General features: G+C 37.7%; 1 protein-coding gene across 11 annotated transcripts in view; it reads right to left on the bottom strand.

Moving 5' to 3' along the window:
• The window catches only part of Scn3a (sodium voltage-gated channel alpha subunit 3), a 109,827-nt gene that overhangs the window by 37,834 nt on the left and 46,692 nt on the right, over positions 1-25,301 (bottom strand). For 5 of the 11 annotated variants that reach the window (XM_028891005.2, XM_028891792.2, XM_037204839.1 and 2 more), the window contains 7 exons: positions 22,114-22,404; positions 15,808-16,155; positions 14,682-14,814; positions 13,268-13,506; positions 6,465-6,638; positions 5,068-5,424; positions 3,424-3,894 (listed from right to left, as the gene is read on the bottom strand). In XM_028891005.2, coding sequence (XP_028746838.1) covers positions 3,424-3,894; positions 5,068-5,424; positions 6,465-6,638; positions 13,268-13,506; positions 14,682-14,814; positions 15,808-16,155; positions 22,114-22,404 — 2,013 coding nt within the window. Of the gene's footprint in view, positions 1-3,423; positions 3,895-5,067; positions 5,425-6,464; positions 6,639-13,267; positions 13,507-14,681; positions 14,815-15,807; positions 16,167-22,113; positions 22,405-25,301 lie in introns of those variants that run through there. The other 6 variants (XM_028894685.2, XM_028853558.2, XM_028893288.2 and 3 more) reach the window with 4 other exon arrangements.

Raw genomic sequence — 25,301 nt, forward strand, 5'->3', positions numbered from 1 at the left:
TCTCTCTCTCTCTCTCTCGTGTGTGTGTGTGTGTGTGTGTGTGTTCAGGGTGTGTGTGGGTGTGTTCATGTGTGATGTAGATCAAAGATATACTTAGGTGAAATTTATCTAAATCTGTCCTGCAATGTTAGAATATACCAATTTTTGTTTTATTTTTAAAGTTCTACCTCATGTGTTGTGTGTTAGCATATATGAGAATTTTCCTATTGCTTTTGGGTAAGTTTTGGGGTTATTAATTTAAATGTTTCATCCACATAAAATTTATTGCTAAATTAGCATAAAATTTATTGTTTGTTGAACAGAACTTGAGTTCAAGTAACACATATAATAACATTTTTACTTATTCGTTGAGAATTTAGAACAATGAATTTTGAGCCTACTCCTTCCCCTCCCCCAATTCCTTCCAGATCCTCCCTCACCTCCCTACCCACCCATCGTCACAACAGTATATTTTCTTTAATTTGTGGTCTGTATGTGAGTGGTTCTCCTGCATTTATGGATGGGTACCATGTATATGCAGTGCCTTTGGAGTACTGGAGATTGTCAGATCCCCTGGAACTGGAGTTCCAGACAGGCGCGGCCTGTCACATGGGTGCTGGGAAACGACCCGAGTGCTCTTAATCTCTACGCCATCTCATCTTCCCCACAGTGCAAGCAGTATTTAATATCACTTTGTAGGGTCATTTCAAAATTTAACCAAGCACAAAAACATATATGTAAGCTTATGTTTACTTTGATGATTTCCCACTAACATTTATAGATTAAAACAATTTCATTAACTTCTGTAATTAGATTTCATGCATTCAAAATTAGGTTGAAAGAGTATAGAATTTTAAAAATTATCCAATAATAAATTCTTGTTTAGGAAACAAATGTTTTCCAGGAATTGATGATGAAGAATTATGTCTTAATATTCCAAGTTTATGATGTTTAAGCCATTAAAAAAGAAATGTCTGTGTATCTTATGGAGGTTCTGAAATATATTGAAACCAGCTTTTTAGCAGAAGCAAATGGAGATATTTATTCTTCATAACCCCACTGTCATCGGTCTATGCTATTAATGCAAAAGAAGCTGTCTTTTCTTGACCTTAGGCTAGTCAGGCAATTGTATTCTTAGCTTTATTCTATTTGGGGCTTGTAATTATTTCTTTGGCCTCTTCTATTTTCAGGGAATCAAATAATAATTTAAAGTCTTTCCTTATCTGATGCATTTACTTTTCGCTCTGACCTCTCACCCTGACCCACACTGTTACCTTCAACCCAACTATCCCTTGATCCACAGGGGATCAGTTCCAGAACTACAAAAATCCCAACCAATGGTATGTACACATCCTGCATTTAAACTGGCTTAGCATTTGAAGAACATGCAGTGCTCTCATATCTAGATTATCTGTAGTACAAAATACAATATAAATAATGATTCTACTGTATTCGCTCAGGGAAGAATGGCCAAATATTACGTATCTATTTAGTAGACACATTTTTCTCTGATGTTTTTGATCAGATATTGACTGAACACCAGTATGCAGACTCCATGAGTGTGAAGTACAAAACTGAAATCCCTAATTGAACTCTTTCCACACAAACCTGCTAACCTTTCTCAAAAGACCATTTCAGACAGTATAATTGCCACTTTTCAGATTCCTCAGATTCCTTAGGTCTGTCAAATCGCCAGTTACTCTTGGTTCCCTATTATTTTAGCCCAGAATTTCATCATCTCACTGTGATAACAGTGCATAAGATAATCTCCATTGTCTCTTAGTCTGACCTGCTTTACACTTTAATATCAAATGTTCCTGAGATAACCCTTTCTAATTGCTTCTCTGTTTCATAATACTCCTCCTGACCATGCAGCCAATTCCAACCTCTGACTTCCTTTGAAGTTCTGCATCTGAAGCTTCCAGACACACCACCACACCCTTCCACTGTTCCCTACTCTCTACCTACCTTGGTAGTAGGAGCTCATTATCAGTCCTGGCTCTTCCTTTGTAGAGTATTATCTTGTTACTTTTTATGATGTGACCCAAATAGGAGGCCTATTTCAATCTTCTCTCATTTAACAGCCCTTCCCATTCTAAAATATCTAAGAATTTATCACAGTCCTGTAAGATCAAACTTCAAAATAGAGTTTTAATGACTTTGTGAGTTTGTTGGGAACTGTGTGATAGAGCTTGTCTTTGACCAAATTGGACAAAGTGGTCAATGAATACCTGCTAGATATTTGGTGTTTTTTCTTAAATCAATCTATGCCATGTAAGGGAAAATAAAGCTAGAATTGATTCGTAGTTTACCAGGATGAGCAATGTAAATTAGATTGCTACACATACTCTGAGTGCAACTCTGAAAATGAACATTGCTACCTCATTTTGTTCGTATTTCTAAGTTTTTAAGAAATATTCTAAAATAGGATAAAAATGGGGACACTAAGAGTTGGAATGCTATAAACTTCCTATAAAGATTTTAGACCAAATTATCTTGGTATCCTTGGTTTTCAAAAGTTCCAAGAGAAATCACACAATCAAACCTCATTGGTCTGATTCCTGTGGTGTGGCTATTATGCCCTCAAGCTAAAGCATATCTTTTATAACTCCATCTGTGCTGATTAACTTCCAGCTGTTGAGTCCAAAGGCCGTAAATAAACAACAGTGAAACATTTTAATTGAACTAATGCCACTAACTAAGCTATTGTCATTAGAGTTCAAATCATAAAGCATAAGAAAGATTTCCTTTTTTCATTCTAACAACTACTAACATGAGAGTAAATCTTCCCTCTGTAGTTCCACTGCAACCTCACCTGTGAATCCTCAGGACTATCATGTCAACACAGAGCATGCCATAGGTTTGCTCATCTTCAACGGGGAAACCATCGGCTCTGCTCATACCTTCCTTGTAAATAAAGTACTCTCATAGATAATGAACTCCATTGTGGTGAATGAAACACTCAAAGGTGAGTAAAGACCACATGACATTTTCACAATGATGGCACAACCACCATTAAAATACAGTTCATTGATTTTTCTAAAAAGAATAACTAATGAAGGGCAAAATGTGTTAAGTAGTATCTTTTTTTAGGGTTACATTTTAAATCAGGCTTTCAAGCCATCAAGAAAATGAACCTTTTAAATGCTCAAATAGTGATTTTTTCCCCCTGTGGAAAGCTATAACTAAACACATTTACCAATTTCTCATGATGTTCCAACATTACCATAGAATATCCCATTGTTTTTGCACGTGGTGTTGTGTACTACAGGATCTCAAGCTTGTTAAGCATTCTACACACCCAGCCCTTTAATACCTTTTGATTAAGCACCTAAAAACAATTTGGAGAAACCATACTGCATGGATACACACACACACACACACACACACACACACACACACACACACACACACACTGCAGCCTGAACTGAAAAGTACACTTACCTCTTTGCTTTCTTCTAGTTCTGACTCACTGCTGAACTCTTCAGTATTTAAATTTTCAAAGTCAGACTCTCCCACAGCGATCGGCACAGTCACAGTGAGGCTGGGGTTGTTTATGAACGACATGTAGTCATTTTCATCGATTACATATTTTTCCACACTGCTTCCAGTACCCACACCACTGGTGGTTCCATTGCCATCTTTAAGATAATTAAGCTCTTTGCTTATTTCAATGCCCGTGTTATTGGACATGCAGCTGTCTATTTTGTTGCCTTCGTGGATTTCTATAACTTTTGGCTTTCTAAAAAAGGCTTTTCGGAAGCACTCCCGGATCTTATTTTTCACATAATCGATTCCCTTTTGCATCCTTCCCACTGCGATCTGGAGGTTGTTCATTTCATTGTCATCGTCAGTAGCAGCAAGGTTGTCTGAGCTAAAGGAACTCAGCAGTAAGGCCAGAAAGAGGTTCAGAACCTAAACGAAAAAAGAGGAAAAGTTCCACGTTAATACTGAATCGCGCTGAAGAATGGTGAGTGGACAGGGAGCTCAGATCTTTGCTACGGTGTGGTTAGCAAATTCCTTTGAATGCTTTGTGCACATCCGGCTCCGCATTAAAGTCACACACCGTTTGAAGGGCATGATAATTTCTACCTGTGGTAACTGACAGGAGAATGGTAGCGTGGACACCCTTCTCCGCTGAGAATAGCAGGAAAAAGCAAAGATTTAAATCACATCTACCCAGCCTCGCCAGGGAAAAGACAAAAATCCCACCTACAGCAGCTCTTGTCACAAGAAAAAAGATAATTTTCATTTTTCATTATTTCCTTTTACCAGTTTGTCTATGGAATGTCTACTTTCACGTGTTCATACAATACGTTTATTTAACAATGTGCCGATTTGTACAAAAGCAATATGTAGCATAAACAGATTTCTTTAGTTCAGCGGCTGCAAACTGTAATAGCTGACACAGCAATTTACATAAGGGTCAACCTATTTCTCATCAAGTATACTTTAAAAGTTAGGTGTTCAAATAGTGTAGATGGTGGAGAAAACCCTAAAATAGTCTAAGGCTTAGCCAGACTCATATAATGGAAATCCTTTCTCTCCTCCATTTTACAGAGTCTGTGTGACTCACAGCTGAGGATACCTGGTGATCTGTGGATAACACGGGATGTCTGATATAAAAGGAGATTTATGTACAGGGATATTTTTAGTTTAAAATGTAATTACTGGGTTCCTTCATATGGCAAGAGGATAGATAATGCAAAGCAGGATCCCTGGGTTGTTTTTTATCTATACATCATACAGCTAGTCTTGGAAAGAAAACACATTTTTTGACAAGAAAAAAAGTAAAGATAGTTTGTTGAGAATCTAGGGCTCTCTAATTTATTATTAACAACCCTCAACCATGCATGAAATGCACCTCCCGTCTTCATACCCTCCACAGCCCATCAGTTTTATTCTACTGTCACAGACAGAGGCTCCAGTCCCAGAGAACTTTAAGATGGTCCTTCAATGGCTGCTTGTAGGGGGATTGGATTCTTAGCTGCTGGCAGTCAAATTAGAGATACATTTACTGCTGAAGTCACCGTATTACCTACAGCCCAAACTCATTCTGATTTATGAACATCTGCAGTACATACGTACCACGAGGTTCCCAATCACCATGACCAACATGAACACAATAAGGCACATGGTCTGGCCGGCGACCTCCATGCAGTCCCACATGGTCTCTATCCACTCTCCACACAGCACACGGAACACGATCAGGAAGGAGTGGAAGAAGTCATGCATGTGCCAACGTGGCAGCGTGCAATCCTCGTTGATCTTGCAGACACACTCCTTGTAGCTCTTTCCAAACAGCTGCATGCCAACCACGGCAAAAATGAAGACAATGATGGCCAACACCAAGGTCAGGTTGCCCAGCGCGCCCACCGAGTTACCGATGATCTTAATGAGCATATTCAGTGTGGGCCAGGATTTTGCCAACTTGAAGACTCGCAGCTGTAATCAAATAAAATGAAATTTTGTACATGTGGAAGCCAGGCTATTATTTTATGAGTTGATCATAACACAGATCAAAAACCAAAAGTATTAATAATATTAGAATTATAAATCAAGTCATATCATTTAAGTGCAATTTTTTCATTATAATTTTCATTTCAGATTTATTGAAAGATATACCCATGAAAAATATTACTACTTTAATTACAGACACTGCTAATGAATCAACTATCACCTCAGATTCCACTCTAGAAATCGAAAAGGATGTGAAAGTATGAATTACATTTTCTTTATTTTAAAATAGATGTGAAATAAGCTCATATGACTTTTAAAAGCTGTGTTCAATTTGAAATGTGTATATATTAATTTCTAACAAAAACATAAGTACCCTAGTAAATATTTTTGCTATAAATCAAAATGATTTATGATATCATTGTTTAAAATACCAAACACATCAAACATTCTTGTATGTTTTGAATTTGTTTTGTTTGTCTTGGTTTTGGAGATAGTCTCATGTAGCCCAGGCTGGCCTCAAACTTAAGTATAGTTGAGGGTAACTCTGAACTCGTCCTTCCACCTCCACCTCCCAAGTGCTGGGCTTAGAGACAGCACCACTATTCCTGGCTTTCTACATGCTTTAGAGTCGTTCCTCTAATAAGAGTGGGCCTGATTAAAAACCCGGCATTAACTGGGGCTTAACATTTTACTTGTCTTTCTTTCCTTCTTTTTCTGTTTTCTTTCTTCACCTTACAGATATAAAGTGAAAACCATTTCAGGATATAAAATCAATTTAGAAAGAACATATGTGTTTGTAACATATATGTCTCCTACATATTGAATTGTGGAATCTTTCAGTTGCGTTTATTATTCTTAGAAAATAAATTGTACTTATCTTCAAAGGTCATGGTTGTACATTTTCTGAGGATATCGACTTAGTGTAATTAAAAATGCTATTTTCAAACTACATTCATTATATAAGCATACATTTAAAACTAAGTGCTATGCTAATGAGAGACAGGGAATGAAAAGCAAGGAGGTACCAGTCTGAAGGAACGAAGCACAGACAGCCCCTCCACATTTGCCAGGCCAAGCTCCATTAAACTCAGGCTAACAATAATGCCATCAAAAATATTCCAGCCCTCTTGGAAATAGTAATAGGGATCCATGGCAATGATTTTTAGGACCATTTCGGCTGTGAAGATCCCAGTGAATACCTGGAGGGAAACAGAGAGCAGCACTTCATCAGTGCTGAGCATGCATGCTGCAAGAAACCACAAAGAGCATTTAACTGTAACAAGACAAACATATGACTTTTATATTAAACAAGTCAATACTGGCTTAGCATTTTTTCCCACATGCTAGCATGGTGCTAAATACATTTATCATATTTAATGAATCAGCTGGATTTTTAGGGAAAACAAACTTTAAGACCTTTCACTGTGCACATTTCAATCTCATTCTGGATAATAGCTGTGGCATTATTGTCATTGTGGCCCATTATGCTTCTACAAAGCAGCACATTTACTTTTTACAATGTTACAAAAAAAGGTTGCAAACCACATTATTGGAAATAAATCCACAGATTATTGGAAGTTACTGAAAATTACTTAAAACTGATAAACACATACATTTTACTTCTCAATTTTGTAGTTTTCTTGAAGGGGTAGCATTTTGTTTCTGCATTTTATAAACACTCTTGAAACTAAAGAGTGTCTGCCACAAATGTTTTGTAATAATGGTCTCTGGCTGTCTGCCTCAGAATTAAAGTTAATGGATTAATAGATTTAATTAGGACAAGCAGGAGAATATCCTCAGTATTACACATCAATAATTAAGAGTAGTATGATGAGTGGCTAGAAGGAATGTGTATTTGATGATAGAAACAAATAAAACAGAACACATTAAATATTGATTTCAAACTTGAAGCCACAGGAAATAAGAACATAAATGCATGAAGGACTATGAAATTATTCTTGCCCAAATCTTTTAAAATAGTTATCCTAATTCTGTATAGGTAAAAGCTCTATTTTATGCTGGTAATCCAAATTTATCTTTATCTTGGAGAATCTCTGTCAAAATAAATTTACTAGAATCATTTAGTATCTTAAACTATCATACATTTTAAAAAGAATCCAGACCCACCCACTCTTATAAAAGCATAAAGATAGCTAATATCTCATTTTTTTAATTGTACAAATATTTTAAAAGGAAATATCAATTTCAAAAACATACCTTAACTGCTGTTAGTCATGTGTTCACTTACGTAGAAGTAAAATGTATTGTAAGCAATGTGGAATGTATTTTGAAAAATGATGTTTTCATTTTATACAATAGCCCACCATGGGAATTTTTTTTTTTTCAAATAATGCTCCCTGGTGAATTTAAAATCAGTTCTAACTCATGAAAATTTGATTCATGTAAAACTTTCAAAAGCAGATATTATTTAAAATAGGCCCCCTGAGGATAGAAATGCATTAAAACAAGCTAGAAACTCTTTAGCTAAATGATCCTCAATATCTCTTCTTACAGAAAATCAAAATGAATCCTTTCAGGTCTGCTGAGATGACTAGCTTTCCTGCAGCTAGCAAATGGATATCCCAAAGTCAAATGTTCACCCCAAATGCAATGCCACCATGAAGAGTCTCCTTAAGAATAGTTGAATGAACATTTTCATTTCCAAATTATGGGCATCTCCCCTCAATCTTTTCCAGCATAGGGCCCCAGAGCACTGCTAACGCTGTTGTATTTTTCCTGTAGTTTTAGTCAGGTAAGTTGGTAAGGAAGAGATTCTCTAACCTAATATAATGTGTAGACTCTCTCTGGTTTCTAAAATACCTATACTAGCTTGAATTTTAAAGTGACTGGGGAAAAAACAAAAAAAAAAAAAACAACCCCCTGTGAAAATATGGAGTACCAGAGGAGAGACTCAACAGAGGTTTTTAGGTCTTCCAGATACTCAAATTGAATCAATCAAATCATCAGGGAAGTGATGTAATGTTCATGTACTGTAGAAACAGACTGCAAAAAAAGCAGACTCCTGGGTCAAAGTCAAAACAGAAGTCCCATAAACCTGCTTCTATTCTTTTGTTCTTAATTCAGCCTACACTTTTATGGGTTTATATATAAGTCACTACATAATTATTTGAGCAACAATAGACTAATAAGTTGAAATTGTCATTTATTTTAATGAGTGAGTTTTAATAAACTCCCAACAAAATATAACCATCTGTCATCTATGATGTATAATTTAGGGCAAATGACCTCTTGTATTAAGACCCAGACTTGAAGCTCTTGTGCTTTTCCCCTTGAGTTACCTATTACCCAAGTTGTGTCATCCTATGCTCACATATGCAACAGCTTCAACATTGGAGGCCCATAAAACGTCCATTTCCCTCTATATTCCGGAAAGTTTTCCCAAATGTTCCTCACTTGTTCAGCTTCCCCAACTTCCCAATATCCTGGGAAAAACATAAGGCTAGGAGCAGAAATATTTTCCATCAATACTTCAATGACAGGCTCAAGAGGTTAATGGCATCCGTGTAGGAGGAAGGAAGCCATTCATTGAGTCCATGCTAGATGCTAGGCACAATGCTAGATTCTTTCACATTACCTCATTTGACCTGCCCAACAACCTCAGAGATAGGTATCATTACACCCACTTCAATAATAAAAAACAAGGCTCAGAGCATTGTACTTTTCCAGAGACTGTATTATTCATCTCTATTGAGAGCTATAGTCAGGTCATGCTGTCTGTTGATTCTAAAGTGTGTGCAATTTTTACAAAAGCCTGCCTCCTGAGGCAGCTTCTTTGGGAGTGGGAACAACCAGTCATTTTTTTTTTTTTTTAATTTTGAGGAACTCCAACATAGACACAGCGGACGACACAAAACAAAATGGGATCCAGGGTTTGCCACTGAAAACTCACAACAGATGGAAAAACCACAGCTTAGAGTGTACGAAAGTCTATTAGGGATTAAGGCAAAGTTGCTTAATGTGGGCTGAATGCCATGTTAGAAGAGAGGCGGAGAGGGAGTGGAACTTGGAAGAATATGAACTGAGAAGTGAGAATGCTCTAGATGCAGATGAAGAAAACAATGAACAGAGAAATATTTAAATATATAGGCCACTGTGTGGCATGTGTGCATGTGGCATGTTGTAACAAGGCTTTTCTGATGTGGCTGAGGGTGATTATACAGGAAACAACAGACATTAGTACTAGAAATATTTTAAAGTTTCTAAGAGTAATAGATAAATAACCTGAAAGAAAAAAAATAACCAATTTTCGTATCAAGTAGATATGGCAAATAAAGGAGAAGTTACATCCTAGTGCCTCTGCCTCTGGGGCTGGAAGGGACTGTTAAAGATAGTGCAAGACTTAAGTGGGGCTGAGAGCACTTCCAGCAACCCTTGGCAAAGGTGGCCATTCAGCTGTGCCCGCACAGTGCTTAAAGCAAGCCTTGGCCAATGATCTATGTATGACACACAGAATGGAATAAAGCTCATACTGCAGAATGTATCATCCCTCAAGTTGCTGGTATGTAAAAATATTGACTGAAAAACATCATAAATGATGTAAGGAGTTCAACAACCAGTAATAGAGATCATATAGAGTGTCAGGGATGGAGTGATCGGCATTATCAAGAAGATAATCAGGGAAAAGGCATCATCACCTCATTGTAGGTGTCAAAGTGAAAGAAAGAGGTGGATATTCTCCTGAATCAAATGGTACAGAGAGGATGAGGTGATGTATTAATATGCATATTTATGCCATTGTCTTCCAAGCATTCCTTTCCCTCTTTCTGGTGGGACTAATTTCTCCATCTGTATGACTAATCAGGACTGCCATGTTTTCAAATGGCCACACCGACTCCTTCCCAAGCTGAATATACCAGACGTGACTGTCTATGAAATACGCCCAACATAGTTCTGTTGTGAAAACTTTGAACTGGAATCAAATGAAATGTATCTTTTTCTTGATTAAATGATGTGAGGTGTAATACCTGTGAGCTGCTCTAGAGCTGAGAGATGCAGAAAATATTTGAACTGCATCCAAGACCAGTTCCTGCATCCGAGTTGCACCGTTACCCTTCACAAGGTTTGGTCCTTCATCTTTTCTGTTTGAGGAGGCAACTCCCTCCCCATCCTTTACATGCACTTGAGATGGTAAAGGGAAGGTGTTAATTAATTGTATATGCAAACTCAACTCTCAAACTGAAAACTCCAGGGAAGAGAAAGCAGGAGTGAAGTAGAATTAGACAGGTAGGGTAAAGCCTAATATTTTGTGGATTAGGTATTTCACTTACAATGAGATAGCCTTTTCACTGATGAGACAGACTCATATGGTTCAAGGGTTCTCTTCCACACTTCCCAATTATCAATAATCTTAGGACTTTTCCTTTTCATACCCCTCCTTCTTCCCTTCTCCCCATCTCTATCTTTCTTTTCTTTTGAATCAGGATCTTACTATGCAGACCATGCTGACACAGGATTTTCAGTGTGTGCTACCATGTCTACTTCTGATCATGCTATTTTGAAGGTGCAATACTCACTGAGGAATTTGTATCCCTACAGATGGGGGTTTTCTAATGCAAAACTGATAGGAATAATAAGCTGTCTGCCTTAATGCAAGAAAGATTGTTTCATAGAGTACACTTGATGGTCACAATTGGATATCCCTACAATTTAAAGCTCTGATTAGTGGCCTTGATCAGAAAGAGTCATGTGATCAGCTTCAGGCCTTCACAAGCCAAGCACATCCACTTCCATTTTTGACTCCTCAAAACAGATCTATATGCTCTGGTTATAAAGTACTTCCAAGAACCTACAGAAAGGAGTCACTTATCCCACACAGCTTTGGGGAGACATGTCTGGACATTAGGCAGTAAGGATTCATTGGAGGAAGAAGAAGGTACTCATTACCATCCTCTTCCTGTCTTTTCTATAATATAGTTACTAATTAGTACTGAATTTGATGCATTCAATTATAAGAGCAAATGTATGTCTCAATGCAAACTGTTATATAAAAAACAACTCATGTAGCACAGAGGTTACAGAAGGCGCAATTATCATTCATGTCCATATTTTATAGATTCAGGGGGAAATGTATATCTGTACACAGAAACAAAGGCAGATTCAACTCAACTGAATGAAAAGGATGGCTAAAACATAAATGCATTTTAATTCAATTCTGTATTAGAATAGAGGCTTTGTTGTGATATTGCAAAGTGCACTGCAGGTGGACCATGATGGAGTAGTCAGTGACTCAGAGGGAAGCAAAACATATGAACTCAGGTTCTCTGACGGAACATAGAACTGGTACTTCTAGTTTTCCTTCTTGAAATGGGCTTGGGGCATCCTGAGCTGCACAGGGTTTGCTATAGTATATGTCGCTAAGATGTGTTCAAGATCATGATTTGTAGGTCTTCCAAAAGGCACTGAAAACAGTACTAAATAATATCATCTTGATACAGACGCCAAGTATTGGCTCTTAATGAACCAGATTGAAAACCATTTCCATTTAGATGGATGCAAAAGATGTCCAGTGAAAACTATCATCTTTAAATAACTCAAGTCTCTTTCAGTGCAGTTTTCCAAATTTTGACCACTACTGAATGTTCCATAGAGGAAGTTAACCAAAATCAAATAGGTAAAAATATTTTAAGTCTTTGGATGGTTTTAGCTCATAGCCTTCTGTGGGAAGCAAAGGGAGCCCTGAGTGTACGAGGTCCTGATTGAATGTGTGTTGTTGACATGAGCTACCCTATCCTTAGACCCATGGAGAAAAATGACAAATCCCTCTTCCTGGAAATGAGGCTCAAAAGAATGACAGAGCCTTCATCTGGTCCATGCGTGGATGTTGATAGTGTGTGCAGAAAACATCTACTAAATCTGCCTCCTTGATTCAGCTATATATAATAACCCTGCCTCCTTGTTTATCTGTATGTAATAACCCTGCCTCCTTGTCCCATTCCCAGGCAATCTGTGTCTGTGTGTCTGTTTCTCTTTTCTTTATCCCCTCACTGTCCCAGTCAGGACCATCCTGGGAGCCTTGCAAGGCCGCAGCAGCCTTCACAGAAACACAAAGTAGCCAGGTATTTGTCTACTGATGATTAAATATAAAAATATTTATCAGCACTTTATAATTGGCAATGAACTCTGTATTGAGTTACTTGTGGGGCACAGGCCTAAAGATGATGTTAGAGATATGTTACAGGTTGCCAGAATGATTTTGAATACTATGAATCATCTTGAAATAGATGAGTCAATGTTGTCACAACCAAATTCTAGACATATTCTAGGAAGAACAAGTTAACTAATGTCAGTTTTAAAGGCTTAAAAAACAGGGAAGGTTATTTGTTTGAAACTATATCTAAGTACAATCTTCCCTATGATTAGTTACCTTCACATAATAAAAGTCCTACAAATGCATTTTACCAAACATTTTTTTCTATTGGATGATTACCACTGAAGCTATTTATTATTAAGTGATTCATTAAACAATTGGGCCTTTTAAAAATAGAAATGGATATTTTGGCCATCCTTTCAATGTATATGGTTTCTGTAAAGACCTTGTAAGTTCACACCTTGGGGATCTCGTGTTTCCTCTGGCCCTTCCTTTCCCATGTGCAAGCCTCTAAAGAGGCCTTTACCACTCTAAGACACCATGCTTGTTGTCCTACATATTCAGCCTCAACACAAGTTGCAATTCAGTTCCTATCTGAAGTGTGCTGTAAGAGTCCTGTAAATGTCTCTTCTTGTGAAGAAAGAAGATAAAATTTTCAATTTGGTGCAGCACAGGTGGTATTTCTCTCTGTTCCATGACTCTCTCCCCTACTGCACTTACCAGGTTTCCCACAGTCAACACACTGCTGAACTGGTCAGTCATGGGATAGTGCTCCATGGCCATAAACAGGGTATTTAATACAATGCAAATTGTTATGGCAAGATCAACAAATGGATCCATCACAATTAAATTCACAAGATGCTTCACTTTCAACCACGCATCGCAGCAGTCCCAGATCAAAAACACATTGGCAAATCTATACCAGCATGGTGGACACTTCTGTCTAGATTCTTCAAGTTCTGGTGGGTAATAAAGAAGAAAAGTAGTAAACAACAGTAAGAATTAATTATTGTTCATAGTAAATGACATAGTAAAACTGATGCTTATTCTGGGCCATACAAGTTCATGTTACTAGGATTCACAGACTGTATAGAAAACAATCTTATTATATATTTCCATAAAATTTCTAGTAAATAGCATACTGATATTGACCTGCTTTCTCTTTTTAAATACAAAAAAGTACTTTGAATTTAATATTCTACTTCAAAATAAGTAATAATTGAACAAAAATGCAATAATATCACTATCAAAAAGAACTTTTAAAAGAACTTTTATGGGGATGTTAAGTAGTTAATAAAATCACCAAATGTTTGTGTCAAAGTGTACTTTAAGGGAATTTTATAATTGCAAATACAGATGACAGAGGAAGCATGCTTTTAGGAACCTTGTTTGAATGGAAAACATGCCTTGGGATGATCTGTATGTCAAATTGCTCTGATTGGTCAACAAATAAAACACTGATTGGCCAGTGGCCAGGCAGGAAATAGGTGGGACAATGAGAGAGGAGAATTCTGGGAAGCAGAAGGCTGAGGTGGAGAGACACTGCCAGACGCCGCCATGACAAGCAGCATGTGAAGACTCCGGTAAGCCACAGGCCAAGTGGCAAGGTATAGATTTATAGAAATGGATTAATTTAAGATATAAGAACAGTTAGCAAGAAGCCTGCCACGGCTATACAGTTTGTAAGCAGTATAAGTCTCTGTGTTTACTTGGTTGGGTCTGAGCAGCTGTGGGACTGGCAGGTGACAAAGATTTGTCCTGACTGTGCGCAAAGCAGGAAAACTCTAGCTACAAAAACAGGCTTGGATTTGTCCAACTTATTGCTATCTATCTCTAACCCTAACATTGACATATCCAGGGTGAAAGGAGAAGGATCTATTCTGCTGGGTAATGTAACATTAGAATAAGTCTTCAATGATATGACTTCAAGTTGGGACAGGCAAGGTAAGGATCCAAGGGAAAGAGAAATAGGTCAATATTCATTTTTATAACCAGTAGAAAAGATGGATTCTTTCACATAAGTATATCTGTAATACAATTCTAGACACGGGAAGCCATTAAGGGATCTGTAGAAAGAAGAGGTGTTTAGAGCAGACAGTCACTGTAAATCAGACTTTCGAAGCCTGCATCTCACCCTCCATGGTGTTGGTCAGGATGCTGGCTATGCTCATGGCTCTCTGTCTTCCAGAGGAGTCCTCCAGCATTTCCATTGAAATCTGGTAAGAACTGAGCCTTCTCTTCCTGACTTCCGCTTCAGTGGTGGTGCCCTGCAAACCAAATACCGATGGCTCAAACCACCCTTCTCCAAGGATAACATGAAAATATATAGCACCTCTCTGCAAAATCATGCTTCATGCAAGTTTTTGAGGTAACAATCTCAGATAATAATAAGACATTGAATAGATTATTATATTCGATAATACATTTTCTTAAAGACCACAGATCTTTTGACAAGAGTTCACTGGCTGGATGCAACTGTATAAAGCAATTGTTTTACACAAGCATTTTAACATGACAAAGTTTGGGGGGACACTTTTTATAAGCATGCTGTAATTAGTTTTCATTCAAGTGCAAATTATTTTTCAACTTATAGCAACAAAGATCAGGTCAACTTTCCACAAAACTAAATATTATTATACAGTCTCAAGGCTGAGTTATTTTCTATTAGGCTATATTGACAAACTGACATTTATGGGCCATTTTTTTCCATGCACAAACACAGATGTACAATGAAATGTGTGTGCTTTCCTGAGATTTCTTTATTGCCATATGCCATCCTACAATCAACAATTTTATTTAAGAATAATTTTTGAAATAGCACTATAATATTAACAGTTGTCTAAAATTGTCCATTGTCAATACATCCATCATTACAATATTTAATTTTGAGAATACAAACATTTCAGGACATGAGCTGATGGATGATTCTATAATTTAAGGGAAACATTGAAAATGAAGATATGATTGTGAAAGTGCTAATTATTTTGTGTTTGTGGTAAATCTATTGAAATTGCCGATTCGTGTTTATCTCAGACTCTAAATTTTGAGTATTTTTAACCTAAAAACAAAAGCTAATAGTTCCACCCAAGTCAAGTGAATTTTTTTGTTTTGTTTTTTTCATTTACTTAAATCATGTGCTACTTTTAAGCACCTTCCTTTGGGGGAAGTAGGATCACAGAAAAGGCTCAACTGCCCAAGCCTAGATTTTTTTTTTCAAATTGAAGTAAAGTATCAGTAGTAGCTGGTTTATGTATTATCACCTCTGGCGGAAGTTGTCCAGTAGGTGATGTAAGAGCTGATGGTCCACCCACCAAGGAAACCACACCATTGCAATCCACAGTGCTGTGCATCTTCCCATTTGCTGGAAGCCCTGGCATCATCCTGGATGACATACTGGCCTGACTAACGTTACTGTTGCGTCGCTCTCCCGGTCTGTGTGGCACAAACAGTGAGTCTCTCCTGCTCTCGCTATCTTCAAAGGTGCTGTGCTCATCGTCCGCAAAGTCATTCTCAGACCCCACATCCTTCGCCCGACCTCTGAAGCTGAAAATGCTTGTTTTGCTATTGCGTCTTGGGGAAAACAGGGAGCCACGGATACTCAAGAGAGACTGAGGAGAAAGCAAGGAAGGAAGAGATCGGGGACAGGGGCAGGGTGGGACATAATTGTTTAATAGAAATCTTAAGATTGCAGAAACCACTTTGCTTTTAGGCTGATGTCACCTTGTTCTTAAATGCATGTAATAGGATTCATAGGAAACACATAGCTTTCCTTTTTTTGTGTTGAAGACCATAGCGCAAATGCCAGTGTACATTTAATTATTAAGCATGCTACTCTAAGACTTCTGATTCACAACTGACTAAACTCATGAATATTTTCATCTAAGCTTCATTCTAGCACTGTGAGATGGAATGTCCTATCACAGTACATCGAGTGAAGTGGGGAGATACAAGTAGGAGGCAGCTTCCACTTCTCAGTGCTGTGATCTCAAAGGCATGCAACTTGAAGGGGAAAAAAAATTGACTCAGGTGAGACTGTTAGTTCAGATTCTAAATCTTTATACCAAATTCTAAAAGTACTTATATTGAATCACCTTGATAACTACAGTATTAAAAAAGATATCATGTGGCATTTTCCTCTTCTGGATTCTACCAGGAAGGTCTCTAGATTTGTCTCTATCCACATGAGTCATGTTCAGCCCTTGCCATCCACATTTTTTAACATTTGCCAACAGGGTGACCAGTTATTCACTTGATCTGAGGGTCTATATGTCACAGCAAATATAAGAGGATTTTAATGCTCTCTATGGTGTTCTGCCTACTAAAGATTTAATACCAGCTCAAAGAACCAAGGCATATCATACGACTGGAGCAAAGAAGATGATTCTTGGGACATCACGTTAATTACATAATGACAGCTACATAAACAAAAATGAAGATATTATAGGCTTTCTTGATTTTTTTCTTGTGCTGGGCAATGCACCCTCTGCCTTGCTCAATATTGGCTAGGCAAGCACATACTGTTAGGCTATGTCCCCAGCCCGCAACTACGTTTATCATATACATTTACAAATAAACTGATATGTTGTTCTCTAGTAGCAGAAAATGGGATGTACCTTAGATCCTTCTTTGACACTTTGAATGGATTTTAAACTGCATTGAATAGTTCAGGATTGATTTTACCCTGGTGATAGTTTTTTGAAAAATACAATGGTTAAGAGCACTAGCTGCTCTTCCAGAGAACCCAGGTTCAATTCCCAGCACCCACATGGCAGCTCACAACTGTCTATAACTCCAGTTCCAAGGGGACCTAACACCTTCATACACACATAAAATAAAGTTAAATAAGTTATTTAAAAAATACACCTTGTCAGGCAATGGAATATTGTTTGCTCTCCCCATCATTAATGTTATTTTTTTTACTTCTTTTCTTACTTTTATTCCATGACTTACCTCTCTTCATAACCACTGTAATTGTACACATACACATACACACACACACACACACACACACACACACACACACACACACACACTGCACATGTATGCACCATGTAGCCAGGTGTGGAGGATGGAGGCACATGAATATTGTATTAGCTCTTGGGAAGCAGAAGCAGGAGGATGAAAAATTTTAGGTCAATTTGTGTTACATAGCAAGATTCTGTCTCAAAAACAAATCAAATCAAGACAGAATAGACTAATACATGCATGTGTTAATATGTTAAACACACATTGGCAGCAACTAATTTGCACTTCCCTCTTCTCCATGTTTATATAAAACATACATAAAAACAAATATAATCTTAGTGGAAAGAACACGAGAAAAACAGATTCACATTTTGTTTAAATTTCTTTGCCTAATTAGCTAAGACTGATTCTCTTGGATCCCATTTTTAGCTTTACTTTTTAGGAATTTCTCCTGACAACTGTCTTTGTACTTTGGAATTTCTGTAAAGGTACTTTTCATTCTGAAATGTTTCTTTTCTTGTGTAAATTCACTACAGGATCCAGTAGATGTAGGGTGTGCCTAGACTGTATTGTGTCTATGCAGTACTCAGTTCAAAGAAGGGTGTGGAACCAGTGCCAGGTATAGGTTAGACTGATTCCTCTTCTAAGAACTCAGAAGCTGTGTCCTTCATTTTAATAAATAATGCTGACATGTATCAACTCACACTCAACACACATAATAAATATAGGCTATAGGAGAATGAGTGTTTTGAAACTTCACATACGAATCACTTTGTATATTGAAAATATATATTTTCAGGAAATTAAATTTGGAATTCTGACTCAGTACTTTTAAACATTGGTGCCAAATATTTATTTTTTGAAAACATAATTCCGTAGTGGGGCAATGTTCAGAGATGGAGCCTTCATGAATGAGTTAATGCTTTTCTGAGTTAGTGATCACATAGTGTGGCCCCTTTGATCTCTTCTGTATCAAGCCATTTGCGCTTCCACTCACAAGGCTCTCTCAGAAACCAGGATGAAGCCATTATCACACTCTAGCCTCCAGATAATACGTCAAAATACAGATCCGTATAAACCACACCCAGTCACAGGTGTTTCTCTACAGCCACACACACACACACACACACACACACACACACACACACACACACACACACACACACTGAAGACATAGTAGGTGTGATTCAGTAACTTGGATTTTTCACCCACGTTCCATTATTTTTTTACAAACCCAGGTGGATCTCTATACTCAGAGAAGTATAAACTTACATTTTATTCTAGTATGTCTTATATTAATTTCTAGGATGGTTAAGTGTAATCATCTTAATCTACCTGTGTTCTTAAACTGTCTCTGGAAAGTAAAAAATCTGCTTATATTACATTACTTGAGAGTATGTGGCATGTTTTTATGTCTGTAACATATTTGAACATGCTTTTCATTGGCATGCTTTTATGTCAGGGTATTTTTCAGAGGCGTTCCAGATCTTTGAGTTTATTTGAAACTTCTTTTCACTCTTTGGAAAGTATAATAATGGGTGTGGGCACAGCTTTCAAGGCACCAGAGCCCAAAAAAGAAGATAACAAAAATAGTATTCAGAGAAAATAAACCAAAAATAACACCCTTGAAGATGCGGCAGAGTTAAGGGAATACCCACAGCTGTGGCAAGCTATTCTCAAGAGAAAGAGCTTTTATGCTGAACTAAAGGACCATTTCGCCTTGCCTCATGCCTATCAGAACATAAATTACAGGTGTTTGGTTTCATTTTGTTTCCCTCTGTTCTAAGAAGATAACTGTGGGCATTTTCTTAATTTTCAATAATAAAAGGGAAAGTGTAAGTATTGATTCTTGGTGACACAACCCTGCCAATAGGGTCTAAACCCAATGTGGGCTGAGAACAAAAAAGAAGATGCAGGGAATTAACAGGTGTTTTAGTAGACAATAAAGAATGAGTATTTGTTGGAAATACTCATCTGTGCCACATTGCAGCTTAAATATATCTGCAACTATATTTGGTTATAGCCATAAGCCTTTAGTTTAAAAATAAATGGTCCCAGTGTGTCCAAACACCAGGGTCAAAATCCCGAGGGAGAGGAGTTTCCATTATATACCTTGAACTAATTTTAAATGTTGTACAATGACTATGCATTATGTCTATAAAATAAATAATGCAATAAATGTAAAATAGCATTTAAATTTATATCAGCAGAGGAGGACAGGGTGCCCATAATTTATGGTCCCTCTGCTTTGACATTTTCAGGAGCAATGTCGTTTTAAAAATTATGCACAGTCCATTTATGCTTGCTGTCTCTGCTGCCTTTATTCTCATTTCTATAAGAAAAAAAAAACACTTTGATGCCTACAGAGCTAACACTCTAAAGAGTTTCTGACACAGTTCTGCTTGAGTCCTGCATTGATGTCTTCTTTTTGAGTTGGATTTTCAGATTCAACACTCATCAGTATTTCTTTTACTCTTGAAGAGGCCTATCACAATCTAGCTGTCTACTCATCTATCCCATCATCATCATCTATGATCTTTCACCCATCTATCTACAAATAAAAAATGAATGTTCAAAAGCACATAATGCTTTTGCTTTTAGTGTTAAAATGTCAACTACCAGCTACCTTCCTTCTGCCATTGCCTTTCTGTGGTTCCCTCAGCACCAGCCACCCAAGCCTCATTGCTCTGTGAGGGTTGTGGGCATATTGTCACATAAAGGATTTGTGTCCTCCCTTCCATTGAAGCTGGAAGGAAGTCCCATGCTACAGTTTCTTCCTGTGACCCCTCTAAATCTGAGGATGTCACCTTCAAACCCTCCAATTAACATTTTATTTCCTACAGTATTTATCACCATCCAACATAGTACATGACATGTCTAACATGATTACTGCGTCAACCTTCAGAATAAAGTTCTGTTCTATCAGTGAATGGAATCTAATTGTTCATTAAGGCATTTTCAGCATCTATAGCTCTTTCTGTTACATCAATGGTAATTGTGATGATTAGTGCTAATTCTCAAATTAATAGAATCTCCATCACCTTGGGAAATGGGCCTCTGAATATGTGTGTAGAGGATTATCTTAATTGGGTTAATTGAGGTGAGAATACCAACAGTAAGTGTGAGTGGCATCATTCATGGTTCAGGTCCTAGATTGAAGGAGAAAATTGGCTATAGAGCCATGAACCAGCTCTCTCAAGCTCCAACCCATTTAACTTCTTTGCAGTGATGGACTATTGACCTGGAACCATAAGCCATAATAAACCCATTCTCACTTACATCACTTTCCTTAGAGCATTTTACAACATCTACTGGAAAAGAAACCAAGACAGTGCTTAATAAATACTTCCTGCTTGAAGGAACTAATAGATAAATTTTTAGACAAGAAGGGAAATAATCTCATTTTCAAAAGACATGTAATTGTCATGCAAATATCAATAATATGCATGTGCATTCATAAATAATTGAAACCATTCAACATTTTTTAGTTTCTTTCATTAGAAGTTATCAATTTTAACTTTTCCTTAATTACCTAGGTTTCTTATATAATGCTTACATTGCTCTTTAAGACAGTGAATTCAAAGCTAAAGTTGTGAGTTCAAGGGTAGTCTGGGCTATATAGTGAAACCATGTCTAAAAGTAAACAAAATCAAAATGAGAAAATAACCAAATGCTGTATATATTGAACTCAAATTTGTGGTTACCACTATTTCTGTTAAAATTTTATGATTGCCACACTTAATTTCATTAAAGTAATCCTTTATTAAAGGATGTCATACTCTTTGGTTGATTCACAGTTTTTTGTCTTTTGTTTTTTGTTTTTTTGCTTTAAATTGATAGTTTAGCATTGACGTTAGGGTATAATTTTTGAGTAAATTTAATATAATTTGAAGAGTTTGTAATTTATAAGATACCAAGTTCAAAGAGATAAACTAGGCCTCAAAGCACAATGATGTTTATTCCAGTTTTCAGTAATATTTACTGTTTCTATTAAACAGACCCTGTTTAAGTTAGAAAAGTAGAAACTATTTTTCTGTCTTTTACCTAAAATAATGATGCTAACACAGATACTGTGAACTGGATAGTTGGCCTCAATTCAGGGCCTAATTAACTGACTTCAATGTTCTCTCTTCAAGAGAGGTTATATTGAAATTCTTTTCTCATGTGTATCATGCCATGATAGTGGAGACCTCTAAGTAGAGTTTTCAGTCTAAAGAAAACAGGCAAATCAAGAGACATTCCTTTCCAGAATTCATATATATGTTATAATAGAACTTCCTGTAAACAAGGCTGTGGCTTCATAAAGCAGTCAGGTTTATCAGTGCTAAAATGAGAGAACTAAACAGAAGCTTCCAATATAACCCCAGTGAAACATCCAAGAAAGAGGCTGTATCAAAAAAAAGCTGTCGAAATTGTGAAATGTTTAAAGACAGTTATCTTAAAGTTTTACCTGACTTAACTTCAAAATCCCTTTCTTAAGGCAACCAATGACATAAATTTACATAACTGGATGGGGCCAGCACCCTGTCACTCAAAGGAAACCCCGTAAAGATCTACCAAAAGAGGCAGTGATTTGCAGACTGCTTCTCAGACCTCGGTACCTGGTGGGGAGAGCACAGCTTCTTGTCGCCAGTCAGCCGGTTCCCCTCCAAGGAGAACAGGAAGCTTCTCCGCTTGACACTGTCTTCAGATTCCGACTTGGGGAACCTGTCGCCCTCGGTTCTGTGGTTTCCCTCCAAATGCTCCCTCTGCCTCCTCTTCTTCCTCCGGTTCCTCCACTCCTTGGCGCTCTTGGAGCTTAACTTGGAAGCTTCGGAAGAACTCTCCAGAAGTTCCCCTAACCCTCCTATCCCACTGAAGTCTCTGGATGCCGCTGAGGCTGCAGCCACTGCCTGTGAAGGAAGGAGGCCAGGAGATGCTTACAGTGAACGCCTAGAAGCGGGAGTGAGGGCAGACGTCTGCCACCTATGATCATCAACTAGGAGGGACAATTCTGCACTCTGGTTTACTTAACAATAGCTTCTACCTTTAACTGGCATAATACAGTGCATCTTACAGCAAGAACATCTCAGTGTTGCATATGGTCTGCACTGGCCTGTAATGCTAAACTCCCAAGGTTGACTTCAGTTCAGGAGACATTCGCTGACCTGAAAGAACTCTGTCTCCACTAAGGACACATGTTTCCTTGGAGCTGGGTCCTCTCTGACCACTGTCCCGTTTTCCCCCAGGGATTGTTCCTCTCCGGTGTGACTGTGAATAGGCGTGTGGTCCTGCTTCCTTTGTATGCTTCTCTTTTATTTTTGTGACATTTCGAGCTCAGGGTGTGGTGGTGTACATTTGTAACACCAGCACTTGGGAGGCAGAGGAAGGAGGACTGGGAATTTGAAGCCAGCCCGGGCTACATAGTATAGCCCCATCCCAAATCCAGCCCAAAGCAAACCTCCAGTGTGTGACTGTTTCACCTTAGATGTAAGAGCTGGTAGTGGACGGGCCAGTTCCTTCTCATCTTTGGCTTGGATTACACCTAGTCCTATGGTTCACACTTCTGAGAGGTTTTCATTCTAGAGAGTGATTTTTGGTTTTTGTTTTTTGGTTGTTGTTGTTTTTTTCAAGACAGGGTTTCAACGTGTAGTTTTGGTGCCTGTCCTGGATCTCACTCTATAGACCAGGCTGGCCTCAAACTCACAGAGATCCGCCTGGCTCTGCCTCCGGAGTGCTGGGATTAAAGGCATGCGTCACCACCGCCTGGCCAGACAGTGTTTTCAGTTGTAAAATTTTAAATGTTTACAAATTTTGTACACTTGTTATAAATGATAAGCATATCAATAAATAAATTACTCATTTTTTCTTAAGAGTATGAGACCTCATATGTTTTATTTGTGTATCTCTGCATGATGTATTCTTATAAATTTCTAGGTTCTGGATTCATCAATGAACCAAAGCCAGCTCTGTGGTAAAAACATAGTGAATGTTTTGCATTTTGATGACAGGAATAATATTTTTAGGCTGGAAATGATTTAAGCATGACTTAGTGAGGATATGGAACAACACAATATGTATCAAGCCAAGTGCTCATTAAGTATGTTCCTGTTTTTAAACATAAGCTCAAGGTAGAAAAGGTTAAATTAGGAAAATATTGGTCACATTTTTTTTTTGCATATGTCATTGTCAACTATAAATATCCTCTACTGCACCTACCATTTTGTCCATCTCCCTCTTGGAGTATAAATCACGCCAGTGTTTTATTTTTTCCTTTACAGTGGCAGGTATGACACCTGCCATAGAAAGTCCTCAGTAAACCTTTGGTGAGCAAAGATTTCAAAGGCATCCATCTGTCAACTGCCCGGCACTAGCGTGGCATGGGGGAAAACTTAGCTTTGATTTTCAAGATCTCACAGAAAGCTATGTGAGGATGGCGTGTGCAAGGGCAATGTCCTTTAGGAAGGGATAAAAGTAAAACCCATTTAATGAATTTTGTCAGCACTGTGTGCTCTGTTCCTTCCTGAGAAGAAGCAAGCCCTCTTCAGTGATTTTGTTTTTCAACCTCATGTTAACTAAAACAAAATGCCTGAAAATGAAGCACACTATGCTGCAGCGTTTCTTGGGTTGGTCTCAGTGGGCAGTTGGGATGCTGAGTCCAGTCTTGAATGGGTGTGTTGGACTCAGCAATACAGAACATGTAACATAGATATATGTTTATATCGAGCACTGGACCCATGCAGGGTTCATGCTTTAAACACTGTTATGAGACAATGCCGACATGTAACTGAAACTGTAACTCAGCATTTAGCTGTCTGTAAAATTGTGTAAGACGGTCATTTTTTTAAAAAAAAATTTTTGACTGTCCGTCACTTCTTAAATCATCCATGAGGACAGCTATGGAATAGTGAAGACGCACAACTACGTATGTGCAATAGAGTAAATCAACAAAGGAGTTGTCAATAGCAAATTAAATACAATGCCCCCTGCGTTGTGCATAAGAGGTACAGAATATGTATTGGTGAACATATGAATACATGTGTATCTTTGCTCTACCCAAATAAAGTCCTAGTTTTCCTTTCCTCCTTCTACAGACACAAACACAAGGCTGCCAGGAGTACTTATCATTTATAGACTTGTTTGTCCCTGGGAATGTAGGAAGTAGTGGTAACACTCTCTGGCCACGGTCCTGAAACGATCATTCAATTTAAATCACTTCTGGAGTTTGTTTTGCATATGACATGATTTCCCTGCCTATTCTGAGCAGCACTTCAGACAATTCAAAACCCAAACAGATTTTTTTAAGGCAACAAAAGCAACCCACGACACAACACATTTTCCATGTCACTCATCAACTCAAATCTGTCACCTGTTTCAGAGACTTGCCGGCTCCCTCAAAGGCAGATGTTTCCTGCCGTCCCTCATGTCCACGCACCTGTTTACACACAACTCTGTGATGCTGCCAACGTCCTGCTTGCTCAGACTCATAGCCAGTTATCCACGGCTAACATCCTGAACTCCTCTCATAACAAATGGCAAGTTAGTACCTAATGTTTATGTAGGTAACATTTTCTTAGGACATTTCTCTATGACTCAAAATAAACTCTATAACTTATACTGTCTATGAGCCCTTAAAAATAAAATCACATAACTAAGACCAAGAATTTTTTCAGGAATGCAAAAGTATCCAGTGACATCCAAAATAAATTCTCTAGGATTTAATTGAGGAATTTCAGAACTTTAAAAAGAAAAAAAAAATGTAACCCAAAATACAAAAAAAATTAATTAAAACATACAAAAACTGAAACAG

This window comes from Peromyscus leucopus, chromosome 4 (assembly GCF_004664715.2).
Source record: "Peromyscus leucopus breed LL Stock chromosome 4, UCI_PerLeu_2.1, whole genome shotgun sequence".
Taxonomy (NCBI): domain Eukaryota; kingdom Metazoa; phylum Chordata; class Mammalia; order Rodentia; family Cricetidae; genus Peromyscus; species Peromyscus leucopus.